At 41.8% G+C, this 15,180-nt stretch overlaps 1 protein-coding gene across 1 annotated transcript; it reads right to left on the reverse strand.

The window, feature by feature from the left end:
• Positions 1-10,792: 10,792 nt before the first annotated feature.
• On the reverse strand, positions 10,793-15,154 carry TSACC (TSSK6 activating cochaperone). The gene is given in 3 exon segments (XM_054562861.1): positions 10,793-11,010; positions 13,627-13,686; positions 15,004-15,154. Coding segments are annotated over 3 exon segments (429 nt in total).
• Positions 15,155-15,180: the final 26 nt, after the last annotated feature.

Consider the following 15,180-nt stretch of genomic DNA (forward strand, 5'->3'; position numbering starts at 1 on the left):
TTGTTTGGTATTCTTCGGTTTGGCACTCGTTCTGGACGAATTAACGATGAGTACCGAGATACTAAGGTATATGGAGTTCTGGACAGTAGTGGTGAATGGCTTGACTGGTTGGCCACGGGCCTAGAAGAAGAAAGATTAGAAAATCAGGCATAAGAAATAATTGGGAAGAAACTGTTGGTGGAAATTTTGGGAAAATAATTAAAGTGACTTTCTTTCAGTAATCAAATTATACCTTGCAAGTAAAAGGAAGGTTATTGGGCTCTTTCATTCCTGAACATGTTTTCATCTAATACTACCATAGTGTTTCCCATCTCAGCTACAGAGAGGAGAATCTGAGAGTACCTCTTCCTCCCATAGAACTCCAAGTGGTGCTCAGAACCTCATGCCCCAGGTGACCTCCTCCAGCTTTGTGGCTTCTGTATCATAAACATACTGACATCTACCAAATTTTTATCTCTTCCCCAGGCCTGCCCACTCAATTCAAGCCATGTATCTAACTGCCTGCTGGACTTTTCCAATTATATATCTAACAGACATCATAAACCAAATGCAGCCCAAACCTAGCTTCTGTATCCCGCCCCCTCCCTTTCTCCCCAAGGCTTCTCCATCTCATAAATAAAAAGTCTGTTATTCAAGGTGTTCAGGTCAAAAATCTGGAGTCATCCTTGACTTCTCTTTCTCTCGCACATCATATACATCCATCAACAAATCCTGAGAGCTACACCTTCAAAATATATTCAGACTCCAAACAGTTTTTACCACCTCCATGGTTACCACCTTGGTCCAAGCCACCATCATCTCTTGCCTGAGTTAAAATAGTCTCCTCCTCCTTCCTTTGTCTCTGTATGATCTATTCTCAACATAACAGCTGGAGCCATCCTGTGAAAAAGAATTTCCAATCACATCACTTCTTCTCATACCCTTCTAGTGTTCCAGTGGTTTCCTGTTTCACTCAGAGTAAAAGCCAAAGTCCTTAAAATATCCGGCAAAATCCCACACGTCATCTTGGACCCTCACCACCTCTCTGATCTCGTACCCTTCCACTCTGCCTTGAAGTCATACCACTGCAACCATCCTGACCTTTGCTTTTCCAGAGTTCTGGGCATGGCTCATAGCCTTTGCACTTCCTGCCCCCCTTGGCCTGGAATGTCTTGCTCCCTTACGGCCCATTCCCTTTCTACCTTTAGCTCCCTGCTCAAATGCTATGCTATCGGTAAGGCTTCCCCTGCCCTGCCTCCCACAGTGTTTCCTCTTCCCCCACACTATGCTGCAACAATGCTTTTCACATATTTTGGTCTCAGAACCCCACTCTTAAAAATTGAGGACCCCAAAAAGCTTTTGTTTATGTGGGGTTCTATCTCTCAATATTTACTTTATTAGAAATTAGAACATTTAAAAATATTCATGTATTCATTTAAAAACAATAGCAACCATGACGGTAACAAAATATTTTTTCTTTACTCATATGTCTTTTTTTAATTGCTCTATTAGAGTTGTCCCAATTTTCTCACATAGCTCTCCCCTGCCCCACAACCCGCAGTCAATTCCCACCCTGCTGTCCATGTCCATGGGTCATTTATACTTGTTCTTTAACTAGGCCCTTCCTCTTCTTTTTTAAAAATTTGTTTAAAGTATATTTTATTTATTATGCTATTGTAGTTGTCCCATTTTTTTCTTCCCTTTATTCCGCTCCGCCCTGCACCCTCCCTCCCACCAGCATTCCCCTCACTTAGTTCATGTCCCTGGGTCGTACATAAACGTTCTTTGGCTTCTCCATTTCCTACACTATTCTTAACCTCTCCCTGCCTGTTTTGTACCTACCAATTATACTTATTCGCTGTATCTTTTTCCCCCATTTTCCCATTCCTCCTCCCCACTGATAACCCTCCATGTGATCTCCATTTCTGTGATTCTGTTCCTGTTCTAGTTGTTTGCTTAATTTGTGTTTGTTTCTAGGTTCAGTTTTTGATAGTTGTAAATTTGTTGTCATTTTACTGTTCATAGTTTTGATCTTCTTTTTCTTAGATAAGTCCCTTTAGCATTTCATATAATAAGGGCTTGGTGATGATGAACTCCTTGAACTTTACCTTATCTGGGAAGCGCTTTATTTGCCCTTCCATTCTAATGGATAGCTTTGCTTGGTAGAGTAATCTTGGATGTAGGTCTTTGCCTTTCATTACTTTGAATACTTCTTTCCAGCCCCTTCTTGTCTGCAAAGTTTCTTTTGAGAAATCAGCTGATAGCCTTATGGGAACTCTTGAAAGTAACTGTCTCCTTTTCTCTTGCTGCTTTTAAGACTGTCTCCTTATCTTTAATCTTGAGTAATGTAATTATGATGTGCCTTGGTGTGTGCTTCCTTGGGTCCAACTTCTTTGAGACTCTCTGAGCTTCCTGGATCTCCTGGAAGACTATTTCCTTTGCCAGATTGGGGAAGTTCTCCTTCATTATATTTTCAAGTAAGTTTTCAATTTCTTGCTCTTCCTCTTTTCCTCCTGGCACCCCTATGATTCGGATATTAGAACGTTTAAAGCTATCCCAGAGGTTCCTAAGCCTCTCCTCATTTTTTTGAATCCTATTTCTTCATTTTGTTCTGGTTGAATGTTTATTTATTCCTTCTGCTACAAATCATTGATTTGAGTCCTGGTTTCTTTCCCTTCACTGTTGGTTCCCTGTATATTTTTCTTTATTTCACTTTGCATAGCCTTCACATTTTCCTCTATTTTGCAACCATATGCAACCATTTCTGTGAGTATCCTGATTACCAATGTTTTGAACTGTGCATCTGATAGGTTGGCTATCTCTTCGTCACTTAGTTCCATTTTTGGAGCTTTGATCTGTTCTTTCATTTGGGCCATATTTCTTCATCTGGGTGCACCTGTTACATTGTAAGAGGTGGAGCCTTAGGTATTTGCCAGGGCGAGGCAACCCACTTAGCTGTGTTGTGACGCTGTGTGTGGGGGAGGGGTCAGAGAGGGAACAATGCTGCTTGCTTGGCTCTTGCCCCACTTTCAATCACTTCCCCCGCTACCTACAAGCAAATGGGGCCCTTGCGGTGCTGATTCCTGGGTGGGTGGGTTTGTGTATGTTCTAGGACCCTATGGGTCTCTACAACAAACTCTCCTGTGAGGCTGGGAGTTTCTCCTGCTGCTGCAAGCCCCACAGGTTTTTACTTCCAGAGGTTTTGAGGCTTTCTTTTCTCATGCTGGAACCTGGGATGTGCGGTCTGTTTCCCCCTTAGTTGTTCCTCCAGGTTTATCCACATGCAAATGTGGGACCGCCAACCACTGTCTCGCCTGCCCAGTCCTCCAGATGCAGCCTTGCTGGTGTCTTCTCTGCCCCGGTTGCCCATCTCTATACCCCATACCAGTCTGGATGAATGTTTCTTCCTTAGCTCCTTGGTTGTCAGACTTCCATACAGTTGATTTTCTCGCAGTTCTGGTTATTTTTTGTTTCTAAATGTGTTGTCTTTCTTTTGGTTGTGCAAGGAGGCAAAGTTTGTCTACCTATACCTCCATCTTGGCTGGAAGTCCTAATGCCTTAGTTAACTGACTTAAAAAAAAAAAGGATGTTATCTTGGGTTACCTGGGTGGGGCATCATGTGGCCATGAGCGTCCTTAAAAGTGGAGGTGGAGGGCAGAACAGGAGAATCAGGGGGAGAGATGCACAGAGATACAATGTTGCTGGCTTTGAAGATGGAGGAAGGGGTTCTCTAGAAGCTGGAAAAGGCAAGAAAGTTTTTACCCCACCCAAAGCCTTCAACAATGAATTCATCGTTGGTGGCAGACACCTTCATTTTAGCCAAGGGAGACTGTACCAGTGGAAAATTGTAATGGTAGGAAATTGTAACCTACCCCACTATTCTTTTGACATTGTTTCTGTAAGTGCTGACTCTGACTAATATGTACCTTGTAGATGAACAGCATTTTTGTGTATGATTCCTAGGGACTCACTTCCAAAGATACAGACCCCAACCTTTAGGCATCCAAGCTCCGGGTGATTTGCTGACCTTCAGCCATGGAACCAAGGTGACATGAAAGCAGAATGATGTGCACCGGACCATCACTTGCCTTATCGGAATGAACTTCGTCTCTTTGTTCTGTCCCCTTCTCTCTCCTTACGGAAAAAACCCTTGCCTGCACTGAGAGGTGGAGATGGGCTTTATGACGTGAGTTCCTCATCTTCCAGAAGATACACTTCTAGACACCAGTCCCCCACCTTCCAGTTGGCCAACACCTGCAAATAAACCACTTTTTTTTACATCAACACCTGCCTCTAGAGTATTGGCTTTCACAGCGGCAGTCAGCTGGACATGCATTTGATTATAAGACCTGTATTGGACTCCTGACCTACAGAACCGTAAAATAATAAATTTGTGTTGTTTTAAGCAACTAGGTTTGTGACAATATGTTATAGCTACAATCGAAAAGAAATGTACCATCATTTGTGTAAATTAGAAAAATGAATATAAAAATATATATTCAATTCAAATCCACATGCTGGCTTAGATATATTGCTGTCTGGAATACCAGAAAATGATTGGCAGTGGTTTTCTTTGGGAAGAGGGCCTAGGTTTTTGGCAGAGACTTTTGCTCTTCTGCTCTTCTATGTCATACCTTCTGCATTGTTTTAAGCTTTTAAAGTCACTATGATTTTTTTTTTAAAAAACCTTTTATTATGTAAATTTTCAAACATACAAAAATAGAGTGAATAGTGTAATGAATCTGATACACCTGTCACCCAAATAAAACAATTAGGCATCCATGGCCAATTTTATTTTATCCATACCCCAACCCAGTCCCCTCTCCCCAGGTTATTTTTATTTTTTATTTTTAAAGAGAGAGGAAGGGAGGGAGAAAGAGAGGGAGAGAAACATCAATGTGTAAAAGAATCATCCATCGGTTGCCTCTCTTAACATCTCCAATTGGGGACCTGGCCCACAACCCAGGCATGTGCTCTGACCAGGAAGCGAACTGGCTACCTTTCAGTCTGCAAGATGACACTCAACTGAGCCACAGCAGCAAAGGCTACAAGGTTATTTTGAGGCAAACCCCAGAAATCTGTATATGTTTCTGATGTATCTCTAAAGATAAGGATGCTTATTTTCAACATTTTGTTGTGAAAAATTTCAAGCATACATAAAAGTTGAAAGAATTTTTTCCAGTGAAATCCCATAGAAAACTGTTACTTAAATTCTACAATAAGCTTTTATTCTATTTTTCTTTGTAACATAACTATCTATCCATCCTTCCATCTATCCATTAATCCATTTTATTTTTTGATGCACTTCAGAGTTGTAGACATCAGTATACTTACCTCTAAACTCTTCTGCATAGATATCATTAACTAGAATTCAATATTTGTTTACAGTTTCTTTTTTAAATTTAATTTATTGATTTTTAGTAAGAGAGAGGAAGGGAGAGAGATTGTTTCATTCATTGGTTGCTTCTTGTATGTGCCCTGACTGGAGATTAAACTCACAACCTTGGTGTATTGGGGGGGACATTCTAACAAACTGAGCTACCCAGCGAGGGCTACAGTTTCTTTTTAAGGTAAAATTTACATCCAATGAAATGCACAAACCTTAAACATACCATTTAATGAGTTTTGATAAATGCATACACTTGTGTCACTTTATCTACTCCTGTATCAAAATATAGAACTATCAACCAGAAAGTTTCCTATGCCCCTTCCCAGTTAATGCTCATTCCCACAGGGGCAACCGTTGTTTTTAGTTTTTTCCCATCATATATTAACATTACATGTTCTAGGTGGCATAGGTAAATGTGATACTTGATTCTTCCCTCAACCACATCAAAATTATAACTAAACTACAGAACAATCATCTTTCAGAACCACCTGAAATCTAGCTCAACAGAAGTCCTACAACTAAGGATGTGAAGAGGAAGCCACATGGAGACTGGTAGCAAGGGTGGGGATGCAGAAACAGCTGGTCCCACACCCGCGTGGGGCAGACAAAAATTAGGAAGGAAATCTCGGCTGTGGAGGTCCTCCCTGAGGAACAAGCGGTCCAAGCTCTACAGCAGGCCCCCCAGCCCAGGGTTCCAGTCTCAGGAACCAGAGTCTCCATAACTCCTGGCTGTAAAAACCAGTGGGGATTGTGGCTGAGTGAGATGAGTGTGGCTGGAGTCCCAGGAGTTCCTCTTAATGGCCAGCACAGGGCTTACTCAGACTCACTCACTCGGAACTCCAGCACTGGGCCAGCAGCGTGAGAGGCACCAGGGACATACAGGGGGGAACTCAGTTGTCTGGCATCAGGGTGAGAACTGGAGGGGCAGCTTGCCCCTAAACAGAAGTGCTGGTAGAGGCCATTGGTCCTTTTCTGAGCCCTCCCCAAACAGAACAAGCAGGCAGGCGAGCACCATATCTGAGTCAACATCAACCTGGCTAACCCTGTTTGCCCTGTTCTGGTGATCCCTGAGGTTCCACTCCACCCAACTTGCAGGCCTAACTCAAGTTGTTTTCAGTGACCTTTTTCATACGAACAGCCTGTCTTGCCTCATGTTTTGGACTTTCCTAAATAAGCAGCATCTGGCCTCTACATACCCTGTATCTCTTGCTAAGTGGCCCTAGGCCCAGCACTGGCAGAAGCTGGCCTTCGTTTGCAGCTTGGCCTCTTCTGTGCACCTCCAAGCCCAGCACAAGTAGCAGCCATCTGCAGATCACTCTGTAGCTTGCTACGTGGCCCCGAGCAGGGCACAGGTGGCGACTGACCTTGTATGTCTTGGGAGGTCACAGAGCCAGTGCAGCTGGTGGTCATCTTCAGACCATGCCAATTACAACCCTATCACTTTCATGAGCAACACACTCAAGGGGCAGACTCAGCAAGCACCAAAGCCCATTAAAGCAATTCCTGCTCCATAGGGTTGGCTCCTGCCCAGCAGCTCCTCCACTGTAATTGCAGCTAATACTCGCAGTCGATCAGCCTGAGGGTCAATCCTTCCCAGTGATGCCAACATCAATCAACGCTCAACTACAACAGGACAGTGCACACAGTCCACACAGGGGTGCGTCTGGAGCACCTAGCTCAGGTGACTGGGGAGGCTGCACCACTGGGCCCTACAGGACACTACCAAATCAGGGAGATGTAGCAGCTCTACCTAATACATAGAAACAAGTATAAGGAAGGAGACAAAATGCAGAGACAAAGAAACAGGTCCCAAATGAAAGAATAGGAGAAATCTCCAGAAAAAGAACTAAATGAGATGGAGGCAAGCAAACTTCCAGATACAGAGTTTAAAAAATAAATGGTTATAAGGATGCTCAAGGAACCTAGTGAGAACTTCAAGGGACTTAGAACTTCAATAGCATAAAAAAGGATGTAGAAACCATAAAAAAGAACCAGTCAGAAATGAAGGATACACAAACTGAAATGAAGAATAAGTTACAGGGTATCAACAGTAGAGTAGATGAAGCAGAGAATCAAAATCAGTGATTTGGAATATAAGGAAGCAGAAAACACCCAACCAGAACAGCAAAAAGAAAAATGAACCCCCCCAGAAATGAGGAGTGTAAGGAGCCTCTGAGACAACTTCAAGCATACTAACATTTGTGTCATGGGGGTGCCAGAAGAAGAGAGAGATCAAGAAATTGAAAACCTACTTGAAAAAATAATGATGAAAATTTCCCTAACCTTGTGAAGGAAATAAACATGCAAGTCCACAAAATTCAGAGAGTCTCAAACAAGATGAACTCACCTACACCACAACACACCATAATTAAAATGTCAAAGGTTAATGACAAAGAGAGAATCTTAAACGCAGCAAGGGAAAGTCGGTTACCTACAAGGGAATTCCCATAAAACTGTCAGCTGATTTCTCAACAGAAACTTTGCAGGCCAGAGGGACTGGCAAGAAATATTCCAAGTGATGAAAAGCAAGCACCTACAACCAAGATTACTCTACCCAACAAAGCTATCATTTAGAATCAAAAGACAGATAAAGAACTTCCCAGACAAGAAAGAGCTACCAAACCAGTATTACAAGAAATGTTAAAGGGTCTTCTTTAAGGAAAAAAAAAAAAGATAAAAATGTGAATAATAAACGACCATCAAAAAAGAATAAAAGCTTACCATTTAAAATAGCATGGATGGATTTGGAAGGTATTATGGGAGATGGAATAGGTCAGTCAAAGAAAGGCAAATACCATATGATTTCACTTTTATGTGGGATCTAAAGAACAATATAACCAAACAAACAATGGAAACAGACTCAAATACAGGGAACAGAGTGATGATAGGTAGGGGGAACAGGGACTAGGGAACTGAGTGAAAAAACATGAAGGGATTGAGAAGTACAGATTGGTAGTTACAAAATAGTCGGGGGGGTGTAAAGTACAGCATAGAGAATATAGCCAATAATAGTGTAATAACTATGTATGGTGTCATTTGGTTACTGGAAATAATCAGGGGAAACACTTTGTAAAGTATAAGATTGTCTAATCACTATGCTGTACACCTGAAACTAATACAAAATAATATGGAATGTAAACTGTAATTGACAAAATGTTTTAATTAAAAACTTTTTTAAAAAGCCTTAAAATCTGAAAAAAATATTACATGTTCTAGAGCTTCAAATAAATTAAATTGTACGATGTGTTTTGTTTTCTGTAAGACTTCTTTCACTCAGTGTAATGTTTTTGGGATTCATTCATGTTGTATATATCAGTAGTTTATTCCTTTTTATTGCTAAGTAGTACTCCATTGCATCAATATGTGTATCCTGACCTTTTTACCATTATAAAATGTCCCTCTTTATTCTTTTTCTATCCACTTTCACTGAAATGTATTTTTATAACTAAATTATGCCTTATTCAAATTGACTCCTGAGTTCTCTTGATACAATCCTAGCAGGCTTTGACAGCCTCTTTCTACCTGATAGAATAAGATGTTCTAGGTTCATCTAGAATTTTTCCTGGCTGATGGCTGGAGACAGGCATTTCTTCAAGAATCCCTGCTTCCTTTTAGTGAAAAAAAATGACACTTAGGGACTGTAATTTGAGTGCTAGGTGTATTCATTGCTACTGATTTTATCAGTTTTTAGGCCTTTTTATTGAGCAAGACTTTCTGTGAAAGGTATAATGTCAGTGTCTAGCTTTGTTTTTGGGTTTGTTTTTTGCATGTGGATGTCCAGTTGTTTCAAAACTATATGTTGAAAAGACTATCCTTTTTCCATTGGATTGTCTTAAATCCTTTGTCAAAGAATAGTTGATTATATTTACCTGGGTCTATGTGTATTTCTGAGCTCTCTATTCTGTTCCATTGCCTATTTGTTTATTCCTTCACCAATACCACATGGCCTTTTTTTTTAAAAGACTTTATTTATTTATTTTTAGAGAGAGGGAAAAGACGGGAGAAAGAGAGAGAAACATCCATGTATCAGAAAAACAACGATTGGTTGCCTCTCACATGCCCCCAACCAGGGACCAGGCCCACAACTCAGGCATGTACCCTGATGAGGCATTGAACCAGTGACCTTTTGGTTAGTGGGTCGATGGCCAACCCACTGAGCCATACCAGTAAGAGCACCACACTGTATTGATTAGTGTAGCTTAAACTATTGAAGTCAGGTAGCATCAGTTCTCCAGCTTTTTTCTGCTTCATCTTCAATATTGTGTTGACTATTCCATATAAAATTCATTTAAATTTTTTTTATTTATTGATTTTAGAGAGGGTGGAAGAGAGGGAGAGAGGGAGATACATTGATTCGTTTTTCCATTTATTTATGCATTCATTCGTTCTTTTTTTTTTAAGATTTTATTTATTTATTTTTAGAGAGGGGGAAGGGAGGGAGAAAGAGAGGGAGACGTCAAATGTGTGGTTGCCTCTTGCACGCCCCCTACTGGGGACCTGGCCTACAAGCCAGGCATGTGCCCTAGACTGGGAATCTACCCAGTGATCCTTTGGTTCACAGGCTGGCACCTAATCCACTGAGCCACACCAGCCAGGGCTAAAAAAATTTTAGTTATTGATTTTAGAGAGATAGACAAAGGTGGGAGGAGGGGGGGCGAGAGAGAGAGGGAGAGACAGAAATATCGATTTGTTGTTCCACTTATTTACGTATTCATTGGTTGATTCTTGTATGTGCCCTGACTGGAGATCAACCCCACAAAATTGGTTATAGGGATGACGCTGTAACCAGCCAGGATATGTATCCTAGTAACTTCTATCTCTCAGCCTCTATTTCTGTAATCCTTCAATGTACTCCTTTAGAGTACCACTAAGTTTTGCAATGAATTACCTCTCATCTGCCTTGTTATACAGTAAACCCATTCAGTCTTTTTTGTAATATGTATCTCTAAGTGCTTTGTTTGGTGCTTTGCATTCAGTGAACACTTAATATGAACTTGTGAACTAACCATGGGTAGAATATACAGGGTGAGGCAAAAGTAGGTTTATAGTTGTGAGCACATGAAGCAGAGAGTTTATTCTTTTTTTAAAGTTTTATTTATTTATTTCTAGAGACGGGAAGAGAGGAAGAAAGAAAGAGAAGGGGAGAAACATCAATGTGCGGTCACTTCTTACGCACCCCTGTACTGGGGACCTGGCCTGCAACCCAGGCACGTGCCCTGACTGGGAATCGAACTGGTGACCCTTTGGTTCACAGGCCAGTGCTCAATCCACTGAGCCATGCCAGCCAGGGCTAATTATCATATTATTTTCCATACAAACAACTGTAAGCCTACTTTTGCCCCACTCTGTATATGCCCAGATTCCACCAAGGGAATACTTCGAAGAAAGAAGGAAAAAACATATGCAATAACTTTGTTCCATAATTCATTTACTGAATTAGGGCAGGTGATTTAACAACAGATTGCAAGATAAGGCTGGGAGAGAAGAGTTCTTGCTTTTCCTCCCAGGAGCCAGTTGTGCCATGGATGCTTGTCAATTTTCCCAAACATCCATCTGTTGTTGGGTGAGGTGAGTCTGAAGCTGGAGATTGGCATACATACATTCTAGGAGTCCTAGGCATCCCTTGGACTTGTGGTCAGCTCCTGAAGGAAGAGCAATGGAGGTACAAAAGAGACGAAGGAGAAGTTTTATAATCGCTAGAAGGGCACTAATAAGGTACAAATCAACACAGACACACCTTTGCTCAACAGTCACCTTCTCAGTGAGGACATTGGAGTAAGTTCTTAAATGGGAAAACGGATAACCTTTGGCAAAAATAGTTAAAGTAGAAGGAAAAGTTGGTTTGTAAGAAGATAATCAGTCCTATAGAAGACACATGTTATTTTTGTTTGCTGAGCAACTCTTCCTCTAGGAATCTATTCTTTACCAAGATTCCAGGCCATACTAGTGGGACTGCATCAGGACCCTCTCCCCAACAGCTAAAGGGCCTTTGACCCAGTCATGACATCCTGTCCCCCTTGGCAACTGTCCTTGATGCAAGGTGTAAGCACATGAGGCAAGTTGGGCCAGAGTCATTCTCTGGGATCGATATATGGATTCTGTATCAAAGAAGCCTGCTTTATTCTTATTTGCTCTGCTGAGAAAATATAAAGTTGGGACCAATGAAAGCTATTGAATTTGACCAGTGTGTTATGGTAAGCAGATACAAGCAAGGAGCGAGATGGATAAATAGATACCTAACCTACAGGCACTGAATCCCCAGTTCCAGTCCCTGAGGCCCTGGTTTTTGCAGCTCTTCCTATTCTGTGACCATCTCAGCATTCCTCCCAGCTGTACAAGCCTCTGAATTTCCTTTTTTACTCAAGAAGCCTGACTTGGGGTTCTGTCATGTTAACATAAATCATATTTTGGACATATTTAATCAGAGTTGAGAGTAGACAATCAAAATAGAAAAACAGCCAGGGAGATGGCACCGAGCCCAGATGAAATGTCACACTGCTGGGCTAGCCACAAAGAGGTCATGAAGTTGCAAAAATAAATGGTTCAGTTGTTTGGAACATTGTCCCATATGCCAAAAGTTTGCAGGTTTGATTCCCAGTCAGGGCACATACCTAGGTTGTGGGTTCAATACCCAGTCAGGGCACAGGGCACATAGAGCAGGCAACCAAGGCAAAAAACTGAGACAGAAAACTGAAGTTTTGGGCATCTTCTCCTCAGGAATTTGCATGATAAAAAGTAAGTGGCAATGTCAGGGGATCAATGGTTGAAAAGGCAAAATAGCTAGAGCTTGGGACAATAAGGAGTCCATAATTCACTGTCCCAATGATATGCAAAAAAGAAAAATTGACATCATTGGTTCATGCATACGTATAAGAGAGCTAAGCGCCTGCGACGTGTCAGCCATTGAGGATACCACAGTTAGCTAAACAGACATGGCCACCACTTTCATGAAACTTAACAATATTGCAGAGTAGACAGTGAGTGACCCATAAGTACTATTAGAACATCTAACAGTCTGTGGAGCTGGAGAATGTATTCGAAGGAGGTGATCCGGTATCACCTAGGGTTTGAAGGATGAAGATAGAGGACATCTTCATGGAGGTGTAACAAGCAACTTGCATAAAGGAAGATGTCCCTTACTCAGAGTGCAACAGAGGAACGGCTTGCCAAAAGGAAGAGGTGCTCATATGTAGGTGGCAGGCTGAAGTGCTTTCTGTTTGGAAAGTCACTGAGCCTGTGAAAATTGCAATCTGTGAGGGGAATCTGTTGTGGGTGTTTTTATTTGTTTTCACATTAGATTTGTGGATTTTTTAAACCCTACTGGAAATTACCCATCTTTTCCTCCCTCCTGCTCCGGGGTCATCAGTCATCGCTCACCCAGAGTGGTAAGTAGCAGCTGAAACTCAGGAGTCAAAACTCTCCTCACCACTTGAAAAATTTGTTACCTTCCATGCAAATGCACATTTAAATAATTTGAGCCCTTCCTAGATATATAAGGATGCATTTTCTACTGGGTTGTAAGATCTGAAGAATACTTTACACACAATCCATATTAAAAGAACCATATTTCTGACTAGACAATAACAGAGGATGAAGTTGAAGAACAGCAAAAGGAGGTAGAGGAGAAAATTTAAAAAAGTGTCTGACATATATATATTTCTTACAACAACCCTATGAAGTAGGTAGCTTTAGCCACATTTTATTTAAGAAAACTCAAGTTAGGAATTTGCTCAAGATTCCACAATTAGTATGTGGCAGTGCTGGAGTCAAATCCAGGCCTGGAGACTCCAAAGTCATGCTCTTTACCACTGCACAATATACACGGTGAAAAGAACTAGTTCACTGATGTCCAAGTTGTAACATAGTGGGTCACTCAGATAATCTGCTCTATAGCCAAGTTGATAGATGGCCTCAGGCATTTCCCTGGCCACTAGTGGGACTGTCCTACTCAGAGTATTTGTCCACTCAACACTGTGTCTTCTAGGATCCCTGTACAAAATCTTATTCTAAGTATTAAGAGGCTATACAGAGAAAGAATATTATATTTACTCAAGATTTAATTATTGAGTATTTATTATTTAACAGATCCAGTTCTAAGCACTGTGAATACAGAAACATTCCCATTTAATGGGAAATGCAGAACAAAGAGAAATACTTTCCAATTAACTAACAGGAAAAAAATCTCCAACATACAACTAGAATCATTTCCCAAACGCTGAGCAATTACAGTCTGGCTTTTAAGGGTCTCCAATGTATACCTTTTCTGTTAGTAGGATGACTAGCATGCTGTTCCATCTGAACACCAACAGGTGTGGTGCCTGGGAAAGAATCATAGAATTACGTGATCAACAACCCATGCTATTATTTTACTATTGACAATTTCTTAAGTCCTCTCCAGCAGATCTCAGGCTGTTCCAATTTGGGGAGGAAAAAGTGTGAAAGGGTGTATTCTTCTATTTCATAGCCAAATATAAGTGAATCCTGAATTGTTTGTGCTCTCATGGTTCCTTCACTAGTTTGGAAAACAGTCATTTCTATTATTATTGCTTCCTTTTTTTTCCTGGGAAAAAACCCAGCAACTAAACTAAACCCACACTTTAAGAGTCTCTTGCAGTCAACTACTCTCTTTGTTCTCTCCACATTTAATTCCTGTGGCATCAGCCCTTTTCCTTTCCTATAAGGTAATTAACAGTTCTGACTCTGGTCATCTCTAATGGACCAGCAGATGACGGGCTGAGGAGGGGAGGGGAGACAATAGGCATGGAAAGAAAATCTGAGAGGCACCCTTGAGAAAATGTTTTGGATACAACTCAGGGGGCAAATAAGCCATCACCCTCTGGTACTGCTCACAGCCTCAGTAGAAAATATTTGCCCATGAAAGTTAAGGTCCACGCACAGCAACTGTTAGGGTGGCTGGAGACAGGGGCTGTGAAAGAGTTCAATAGAAGAAAATACAGAAAGCAAAGTTTTATTCACTTTCCAAGAGAGGAAAGGGGCTAAGTGTGGAAAAGTAAGCCAGCCCCTGGGGCCGTGACTTTTTACTGGGTTATAAAGGACAAGGGGGTTGCAGTCAAGTAATCAGGGCTGTCACAAAAGAAGATGCTTCAGTTGATTTTGTGCAAGTTTCAGTTTGCTGGAATGTTATCTTTAGGTTCAGGGTCCAGTCATTACGATATGGCATGTCCTGTTTTACAAATTTTCAGAACACTCGCACCTTTAGGGAGCTTTCGGTAATTACACCATCCTGAAAAAAAGAGGCTCAGAAAAAGTTATGTCTGACAGGGTCAAGGAAAGGACAACGAGCTCTGGTTAAGAGTGCCTAACAGGGCTTTTTGTCCTAATAGCAACAGTCCAGAGGCAATAAACTACAACTTCCAACATGTCCGCAAGAAAAGCTGGTTACCACCTAGCCCAGCCCGATAGGACTACAACTCCCATTTCATCCTGCAGCCAACCTGCCAGGCTTTCCCTCAACTGCAGGTTGGAGTCCGCTCCTTTATTCCTCCACGTTGCTAAGGCTGAAACGAAAGAGTGAATGAACACTGTCACGACTTTCTTGTCCTTTGCTGCCCTAGAGGAGCTGAGCCGCAAGCCGTTCTAACGACCTCACCTGCGGTACTAATTGAACGCCTCACACCGAGCACCCACACTGTAGTTGAAACACATGCGCAGTGGCTTGCCAGCCAACTGCCCGAGTTTGCCTTGGCGCTTGCGCCAAGAATCGAGCCGCACGCGGCGGGGAGCGGCCCCCTCATTGCGCAGGCGCCGGTGCCCTCCCACTGCCATCATCGCGCTCTCTCTATCTAGCTTGC

This window comes from Pteronotus mesoamericanus, unplaced genomic scaffold (genome assembly GCF_021234165.1).
Source record: "Pteronotus mesoamericanus isolate MK-2021 breed Mesoamerican mustached bat unplaced genomic scaffold, CSHL_Meso_final scaffold_705, whole genome shotgun sequence".
Classification (NCBI taxonomy): Eukaryota; Metazoa; Chordata; class Mammalia; order Chiroptera; family Mormoopidae; genus Pteronotus; species Pteronotus mesoamericanus.